Source organism: Scomber japonicus, chromosome 8 (genome assembly GCF_027409825.1).
Source record: "Scomber japonicus isolate fScoJap1 chromosome 8, fScoJap1.pri, whole genome shotgun sequence".
NCBI lineage: Eukaryota > Metazoa > Chordata > Actinopteri > Scombriformes > Scombridae > Scomber > Scomber japonicus.
This window is the reverse complement of record NC_070585.1, coordinates 23,194,450-23,204,540: the sequence shown is the minus strand read 5'-3', so window position 1 is coordinate 23,204,540 and position 10,091 is coordinate 23,194,450. Positions and strand designations below refer to the sequence as shown.

At 39.2% G+C, this 10,091-nt stretch overlaps 1 protein-coding gene across 1 annotated transcript in view; it reads right to left on the bottom strand.

Annotated features, from left to right (window-relative positions):
- Positions 1 to 6,597: 6,597 nt before the first annotated feature.
- The window catches only part of diaph2 (diaphanous-related formin 2), a 360,718-nt gene continuing 357,224 nt past the window's right edge, over positions 6,598 to 10,091 (bottom strand). The window contains exon 30 of the mRNA XM_053324402.1: positions 6,598 to 9,899. Coding sequence (XP_053180377.1) covers positions 9,835 to 9,899 — 65 coding nt within the window. The 3' untranslated portion in view covers positions 6,598 to 9,834. The remainder of the gene's footprint in view (positions 9,900 to 10,091) is intronic.

Genomic DNA, 10,091 nt, shown 5'->3' with positions numbered 1-10,091 from the left:
TATTTTGATTTCTCACCCAAATACACAATATTTGAATGTATTATTGAGGTCCAGTAAAAATCTTGAATGCATTTCCTTCCTCATAAAAGATTTGATTGGTTTTTTCAAATAATTTGAAATCTCCATTGTTTACATCCATGTTTGCTAGCTAGGGTACCTTTAAAACATTAATAAAAAATTAAAAAAAAACAAAGAAAACAAATTAATTGATAATGAAAACAAGCATTACTTGAAACCTCACTAGTGAGGCAACAAAACTTGCTGAACTTAACTTTTCAGCTTGTTTATCTGGCTCAATACTGCCATATAGCAGTTTTGTGCTTTACATCATCCTGCGGGTTTGTCTCCAGGTTACAGCAGCTCCTGTTCATCCATTTTCTCTCCTCACACTCCTCCACAGCTGAGTGACAAAACTTTCTCCTGAGTGAAATCATGCGTTACCCTCTCACCTCTCTGATGGCCATTCCACTACCTCGCGGGTCATTATTCGCTGCCGGGCGTGACAAAGAGGAAGTCTACTTTGTTTGCTTGCTCGCACTCGTTAAACCTTTCAGTGCAAAATGAGTTGCTGTGTTTCAACTAGAGCATTATTAATAATCACGAGCTGGAAAATAAACTGTTAGGAGGCCTGAATGGAATACCCTCTATTTTTTATGAGTATTTGTGTGCATGTGAGTGTGTATTTGTGTGCATGCATGCAAGTTTATGTTCACAGGGTCAACCCTTTTATCCTCGTCTTTCAGGAGAGAATGTGTGAGTGTTTGTGTGTTTCTGCATTTTCCGCAGGGACTGTTTCAGTTGAGGGCAAAGAACACAGAGAAACTTTGAAAGAGCTTTTATGTACTTTTGAGTGAAATGATCCTAAGAAAGGCTTTTTATAAAGAAAAAAAAAACTTTTCATTCAAGCTTCCACATCCAGAAGGGCACTTACTCAATTACCAAGCTCCATTCCTCTCTTTCTGCATCCATCAAACCCTCCTCTATTCTTAGGCCTGCATCTGTGTTGTGTACAGAGGCATTGCCATAGGCTAAGAGCATGAGCTTAGTAGTAGAGCAATGTAGGGCATGTCAGTGAGTATACAATGAGTCAGCCATTTGTAACCACTTTTTGGCCATATTGTGAGACTTCAAAAGATCAAACAACCAGAAAAAAGGCAGCATACTTGATTACTAATCTCGCTAATTTTGACTATTTTTGAAGGGAAAAGTTTTTTGTCCTTGTACTTATTCTGGATGATAAGTTTTGACTTTTGAAATATTTAAAAAAGACAAAAAAGAACGTACTTTGATATCATACATTGGATAAAGTAAAATAGGGCATATGCAGGTAAGACTGATACACTATGACAAGCTAAGTGAATGAGAGGTAAACTCATTCTGTCGCCCTCACTTCCACATCTCTGCTCTCTTTTAACTACAGCCTTGTCACTCAGTAGCCTGAAAGGCAAGACCTCACACAGGTTGGACAGATAAAAGTCTCCTCACTTCATTGCTGTTTGACATTTTACCTCCCAGAAAAGTTTCAGCCTCTCTTATCCTCCCTTTCTTTCACTCTTTCCATCTCTTAAACACACACACACACACACACGCACACCCACACCCACACACACACACACACACTGGTGCACTCCTCTCGATGTGAGTCCATCTCCTCTCCTCCTGTCCATCTGCCAGGCAAAATGGAGCCTCAGACAAAGGAGACGGAGGCTAACTCAGTGATCTGAATCAAATGGCAAGAGGAGGAGGGGAGCAGAGGAAAAGAGGAGTGATGGGTGCCAGGGAGGGAGCAAGGGAGACGTGGGAGACAGAGACTTTGGATGGTGAAGGGAGGCATGAGGGGCTAGATGTGAATATTTTCTGACAGGTTGAAGTCTCCTCTGAGCTGACCCTCTCCCTGCTGGGAGCCATGTCTCTTGGATGTGGGTGGGGTGAGGCAGGATGGAGAAAAGTAGATATAAAAAGGAGCAATGAACTGTGATCATGGAGATGCTGTGTTGAATAGTATCAACGGTGATCAAGAATAAGCAAATATATTTATTTTACCCATACCAAAACACAAACTCTTGACTGGAATCTATCTAGTAATACATTTTTTCCAGGTTAGATTCATACCAGCATCACTCAGTGTCAAATAGCATTATTGTTATTTGTATTGTTTCTACCCAGCACTTGAGGTAAAGTGACATAGAAGACGCAGCTGCTGTCTGGTTCATTTTAAAATATCATGTAGTGAAAAAAAGTATTGATTTGTAAGTAGTATCGCTGCGGCAGGGCATGCTGGACAAACACGATGACAAGTGAGTTCCAGGGTTGAAGAAGAAAAAAAAAGAGGGCAGATCATTGGTTTGAACGTCTGGGGAGGATGTCTGAAATATAGTGAGATGGCTCAAGATGTTAACATGGCTGACACTGGATGTTGAGTAAAGCAAAAAGAAAGATACAGCAAAGACTTTGATTCTTGTTTATTCAAGGACTAAAACGATTGATCAGTCAATCAACAGAAAATTAATCTAGAAGTGTTTGTGATTAATTGTTTTATCATTCATCGAACAAAACAAACTTCTGCTGGTTTTCTCTGTTGTGTGTTTTTTAAATTGCTTTTTTGTTTATTGAATGTTGGCCAAACAAAACAAGCAATCTGAAAAAAAGCATTTAGGCTGTTTTTTTTTTAAACAAACCTTGACTTCATTTGTACTGTACTTTACTGTGACTACTTGCTAAATTTGAAAAAATACAAATGAACTTCTCAGCAACACTTTCATGTACTGCTGAAATCAGAAAATGAATGACAGACTAAAATATGGAAGGACAAGTTACTCATGAGCTAGGCTGTATCCAAAATCACCTCTTATGTACTGTATATTGCACTACAGCATTTAAACTGTCTGCATTTATTTGAGTGTGTCAATTCTGAGTGACCCCAAAAACCCTACCGTCTGCTAACAATCCCACAATGCACCACATCATATCTTATAGATGGGGGGAAAAATGCACTTGTGTGACTCTACAGCTGTGATATAGAACACTAATAACAGAACTGCTGATTTCTGCTGCGGGGGTGTGATGGGACGTGATGATGAAAAATTGAGTCAGTTAAGTTGTAACGTTTTTATCTCAGCTTTTTTATAGTCATATTGTCTCTTTGTAGCCTGGCAGCAAATATTTTGTGGAGTTGGGAACCACTGATCTATGGGAGGAAATACTTTTAGGAATGCATGAGATTTGTTTCTGCCGTACCAGATTTGGCCACAGGAAAAAAAAAAAAAACTGGCAGCAATGCTAAGTTTGCAATACTATATTCAGCTCTTGTGTATAAATGTCATGAAGAAAATGTCTGCTGTCTGCGATGTCTAATGAAAATACCAAACAGTGTTTGACTGAATGCAGGCGTCTTATCTTGAAAACACAGTGACTAGTGCAGCGTTGCGGCGGATGGTCACATTATTTGACATACTTTAATACAGACAACGCTGAGCTGTTTATGGCACGCACACACCTGCAGAACATTAGACAAGAAAATACTTTCACAAACATAATTATCGAGACACCCATTCACCCTGAACACACACATACGCGCATTTCTCAAACTCTCATGTTTAAGTGCAAAGTGCTGCTTGAATAAGATTTCTCCTCAGACAGAATTAGCTCAGGTAAGGAGGGAATCGTTACTGTCTGCTTTGTCTCATCTCCATAATGTTTGCGTATTCTCAAGTAGGTGGAAATGTGAAATGAAACATAATTATGTTGTACTCCTGCTGACAACTGATCTGTCACCAGGCGCATTAGAAACACGACTGTGTGTAGCGTGAAGAAGAAAGAGGGAGAGAAAAGGGAGCTTGTGTGGGCCTGGCTCATCTCTCAGAGTCTGACAAGACTACTTACGTGGAGGTTGTAGAAAAAAAAAAACAGGATAAAATAAATAAGTAAGTCCTGCCACATACACACAACTGTAACCTTAAGCTCATTAGACAAACACACTTCCCATATCATCCCTCATTCTACCATCCTAACCAAGACAGATCTCTCACCCTCATTGCAAATTGCAATTACACCAGACCAGACACATAAAGCACGGGGTGTATAATCTTTTTGAATCACCTGGAAAGTCAAGAAGATAAAAAAGCCGCCCTTCTGTAGAGCTGCATAGCTGGTGCCGTGTAAGGAACTAGATTGGCCTCTTTCAGCATGTTTACTTGCAGCCAAGAACAAATTAACCTCCCAAGATCAACAATAAACCTAATTAGAGTTGTGTTCTGCAGCACACATCTCTAAACACAGATCACAGCTTGTTGAGAGATGAATCTCCATCTGTCTGGCTGCACACTGGGAGGAGGAGAGACTCCGAGAAGATCAGTCCCAAGATTCGAAGAATGGAGCTTTGTGTGTCTGTGTGTGTCGGTGTGTGTGTGTATACACAGCGAGAGATTGAGAGGCCCTCTGTGTGTGTGTGTGTGTGTACACAGGGAGTGAGAGGCCCTCGTGGGGCCATGGGGTTACTTCCCCACGTCAGCCCTTATTTTATGATGTCATGCTGCAGCAGGGAAGTGGGACATGGCACATGCAGAAAGAACACGCCATTGGTTTTGAGCAGGTTTAGTGGAAGGGTGGTGGGGGGAGGGAGTGTAACGCTAAGGAGATAGGACAGGAACAGCTCTGCCCTGCCATTTGACACTCACTCCTGGGACTCACACATCCAGACAGGGAGGAACACATGAGTGAGGAAACAGGCGAGTCAATACATTTCACAAACTGTTGTCAAGTGCAAACACGCATACACTGAGTTCAATTTTCCCACGTTTGCTTCACTAAAATAAAAATATATTCTCACATTTTATTATTAATTTCAAACCTAACTTGCCTATAATAGAATCAGGCACACAGTGCTTGTTTTTTGACAACCTACAAGAGATGAAACACACAGAAAATGTTTCCCTGGTTATCACATTAAATCCTCCAGTATCAAATAATAAACAAATTATTGAATTTTTACGCTGCCTTTCCTTATCCTCCGACTTGGGCTGGGAAAAATTTGTAGGCACAGAGGAGATTTTAAGGTCTGAAAAATGATTAAAAAGGGTTTTTCTGGATATGTATTTTCTGACTCTAGTAATTTCGCTAAGCTGCCGTTAGACATGACAGCATTATCACTTTGCCTTTGACACTGTGCAAGATAAAGCAGTGGGGACCCCAAGGTCCAAATATGTTGCTTTTATAGGTAGGAGCTGTCCCATTCATCATGTGCCAACACCCAGAGCTCTCTGTAATCCCTGTCCATAAGTCAGCGTGGGGCAGGTATCTTCTGCCCTGCCACAAAGTAAACTGAGGATGCAATTTTAGATCTGAGTGTTTGGCAAGACAAAAGGTGAAACTTGAAAAAAAAATAGAGTATAATAAATATGTCTTCATGTGTGAATGACTCAACATAATGACAAAAAGACAAGACACTGTATCTTTCAGAAATCAGTTTATATAACAAAGTGGTTATTGTTTAGTATCATATTCCATTACATACCTATGGAAGGACAGTGTGCATAACCATTCTGTTTTTTTTCATGTTCTTAAGGATACAAATAAACTTAAAATGTTACAAATATAAATGTTTTTAAGACAACAAAACATACTCAATGACAACAAAGAAGGTAGGCAGGGATATGGCAGCGTACACATCATGGTGGGATTGGGTTCGTCAATAGTTATGAGTGTTGTTTGTTTACTCAGCCGCAATTGGTTTACCAAAAATCAATAGTAAGCACTAGCAAAGTAGGAAAGACTCAGATATGTGGCAGCTGGGAACTATTTACCAAAAGAAGTATTTTGCAAATAGTTCACTCTGTTAGTGGCAATGTCATATTCAAACATTTCAAACAATTCTGCCTGAGCAGAATATCTTGTGAGGTAAAGTGCACAGTCAGTGAGTGTAGGTTACATTGCAACCTCGTCTTTTATTTAAAGCGCTTGCCACCAAATATCACAAACGTGGCACCTTTGCACTTTTTGATAAGGTCTTTCATACCCCTGCCTCCTCTTTCACAATTACATTGAGCACAAGTCGTATCATTCAGGTTTGTTAGTTACAAGCTAAAAGACGATGGGGATGATTGGCCCAAACACATAAAGGGCCTGTTTTCACACGGAAACAATGAGCCTCTCTTGCTATTTTCTATAAAAACACATACTTCTGCTTATCTTAAAAGATGGGTTGGGACAAAACTACAACAATCACGTACAGGGATGATGAGGAATGTTGTCATCGTAGAAGTTTTTCTTTTAGTTGAAAATTAGCTGCACTGTAGCTTTTTTAAATTTTTTTCATGAAAAAGAAAAATTATTTAAACACTTATGATTTCAGCCACTGCATTACAGACATGCGGTCTTTTGAATGGCAACCTGCTTAAAAGTGTGTGATGCCTCAGTCAATTTGGGAGCGTGTCTATGTTCCCACAGCCCTATGTTCCCACAGCCCTATGTTCCCACAGCCCTATGTTCCCACAGCTCTATGTTCCCACAGCTCTATGTTCCCATGTTTCTAACAAATTATTCAAATGTGGGAACATCGGGATGTGGGAACATAGAGCTGTGGGAACATAGGGCCTAATTTTGAAAAACAAGTAAAAGGCTTAGTAATGTGGGAACATAGAGCAGTGGGAACATAGTGCTGTGGGAAAATAGTCCTGTGGGAACATAGAGCTGACCCCGTCAGTTTTATGTTGCATCATTCAAAAAAACAATAGGTGCTCATAGTGATCACTATAGCGGGAAAAATTTGGAACTTCTACAATGGCGAACACATGATAGCTCTTATATCATCATTCTACAATGGAATCATTACAAAAAGTGTTTTTAAAACCCAAATAATAAATTACATCTTACAAAAGATGTTTGAGCATTTTAGATAAGAAATACCACATGACTATCATTTGTAATCACATCAAAATCCTAAGATGTTCTTTATTGGACCAACAATGTTAATTAAACAATGGCTAAAAAAACCTCAAAAGATTTTATGTCTGCACAATGAGACCTTTACTCCCTTTGATATACAAAATAAAACAAATGGAAACACAATGGTGAAAACTATATTTAAAAAAAAGTTGGCACATGTTGAAAAAGAAATATAAGTTGATTAAATAAAACATTTTCAGTCAAATTATTCCGGAAAAAAAATAGATACTGTAATTGTCACCACATACCACTGCGTGTCCAATCACAAGGTCAAAATAACGCCAAATGTCACATTGGTGTTGTGTAACAGAGGATTGATGTCAAAGAAAAAAAAAAGTTATTCAATTCCTCTAACTATACAGGTATGATGACAAAGGGCGAGTTGCGATTAGAAAAAGGAAATCACTGCCTTTTTACACCACATCTCTCTCTGCGCTGTACAACACATCCTTAAAAACTCCTATCTATGCAGAATCCCTTATCCGGAAACCTCATTTTCTATGCTTTCTCTGTGTGACTGCTTGAACCTTATATTCAGGGGAGAATTATTGTCTCCTTAAATATGCAGACTTCTCTGAGCATTGTGGATGCACCTTGAGCCGAGATGATGTGTAAAATTGCATTTTTAGAAGCATGCGAGCTGGGAAAGGAGGCATCATGAAACAGACACATCACAAGCAGCACTAGCAGATTGTTTAAATGAAAAATCTCCATCTATTCAGTACAGGAATCAAGCACACTGAATCCCGTTTTGCCCGGGTTCCTGTTCCGATTACTGAGTTGGCATTGCGCTCACACACACTCCAACAAACATAAACACAGAGCCTAGAGCACAGTTATGGTATTACCAAAGTAACTTGGTTTATGGTAAAAGGGTCACTTATGCCATTAGTGCTGGGGAATTGGAGGGCATTGGGAGACTTGCTTGCTAAGACAAGCATCATCTTGTCTTTTGTGCCCCTCAGTCGATTATTCTGGTCATGCCCACTCTCCATGCAGAGTCAGTTGTTGTTTTTAGTAGCATCTGCTTACAGTTTAGGGCAGTAAGAGGACAGGACTGCCCTAGGCATGAATATATGAATAAGTAGTAAACATAGAAACTGTTTTCTACAGTGGCTCCTCTCAGAGACACAAAGCTTTACAGTCAAGTTTCTACTAGTTTGAACACGAGCACCAAGCGTGAGGTGTGTTGTTCGATGTTGAGAGCTTCATTAGGAGGGATCATTTATTAAAAACAGCTGTGAAGTATTTTGCTTTGACATCATATATATCCCAACAGGAAACATAGGCTTTAATAGGGTGTTACAGTCGGTAATTTTCACGGTAACACTTCAGTTTTAAAGCCATGGAGTTCCTCATTAGATTTGAATTTTTTTTTTTACCCACAGGATTTTCAATTAATGCACATAATACAGCCTGTGGTTCATATTAAGCCTTCACTTTATATTTTGTTCTGTGATATAAATGATGCCTGTTAATATCTCACCTGTGAATTTTAAGCTGTAGGACATTAACTCTGTTTCCATTAATGACACATAGTTTTTTTAAATGTAAATATTTTTCTTTGAGGAGATAATGATTTTGAACTAAATGTGCGCATTTAGTTTTTTTTTTTCCAACAGAGCTTTTTCTTATTATTATTTGAAAACCCAGAGGAAACAAAAAAACACTGAGTGGATCATTCAACAATTTGTAACCAAACAGATATAATTTCTGAATTGTTTTTTAGAGCCTACATAAAAATAAAAAACTATATTGACTGAAATAAATTTAGATTAAAAAAGAAATAATAATAATAATAATAAAAAAACCCTTTTCATAATCAAACTACCCACTCTGAAATCTTGTATGACCTCAGAACAGGTCATGCGGTCATGTTAACTCCTCCAGGCAGTTGTATGCATTTAGAAATGTGTCAGTCTCTCACGTTAACAGCAAAAGTGACCTTGGGACAGAGATCAGCACCCACAGGCATCAGTTAGATATTACAAAACTAAAAATAAAATGCATCTTGTCAAAATGGAGATTACACGCTCAAGATCCACGAGTCACATGCTGTGACATATTGGTGTAGACAGGGGCCAGCTCTTTTGGCTTTGTGGGATATGTAATGAAATGATTCATGTGGACTCTGGGTACATTTACTATTAGTAATTGTCTGCATGTTGGTTGAAGGAGGGGTTGACAGATAAAAAACTAACCACTCCCATCACTGTTCAGAGTTCAGCAATAAAAAAGAGAATAAGCAGGTTGTAGACTTGCCAACATGGGTGTTGAATCCAGGTTTTTCCTTTGAAGAACAGCTGGCCCACTGGCCTTTGTTGCATGCACTCTGTGCAGCGGCATATTCTTCTGAATGATAAGCATACATTATGGTGCTGTCCTTCTGGGAAGAATCTCTATTTTTAACATACTGCATGTTTAATGTCAAAACAGTATGAACTATGGTGCTTTATTTAAATTCTTTGTAAAATATAAGATTCGAGGGCTTGCAAAAATCAAAATAGATTTTTTTAAGCAATGAAAATCGTCCATTTCCAACAGCAGCAAAGTAAAAATGTTCCTTTTCCTATGAATCAAACCATCTAGAGAGGAAGCATTTTGAGTGATGAGAAAGTAATGTATAAATACTGTATGTAAGGCGTCAGACGAACAGCATGAGAATTAAATGTCTGTGAGTGATGTAATGTAGATTCTTTAGTTCTGTGTGGCTCTTTTAGGCTTTTTTGTCCCATACTTGGTGCTTTGTGTGTATGCGTGAGAGTGCTTTAGCGTGTGTGTGTGTGTGTGCCACAGTGACGTCTGGTCTGTCCCTCCTTCAAATGTCTTCCAGGTCTCCTCCTCGCAGGCCTCTTTGGCACTTATCTAGCGTCTTATGGTAGGCGCGAGCAATCATCGAGCTTGGTGATTTGCGTTGTGGCGTGAACGAGACCTTTCCAGGACTGCACGGCGGTTGTCTGTTCAGAGAGAGAAACAACAAAGAATCAGAAACAGAGTGAGACTGAGAAAGAACAAGAAAGTGTTGTTACATTGATCCATACTGGCACGCAGGAGCTCAACTAAATGAAAGACTGTATAGAGGCGGAGAAAAGAGACAGAGTAGAGAGGAGAAACAACATGAAGCAAATCCAGGCTGACTGAGAGCGGAG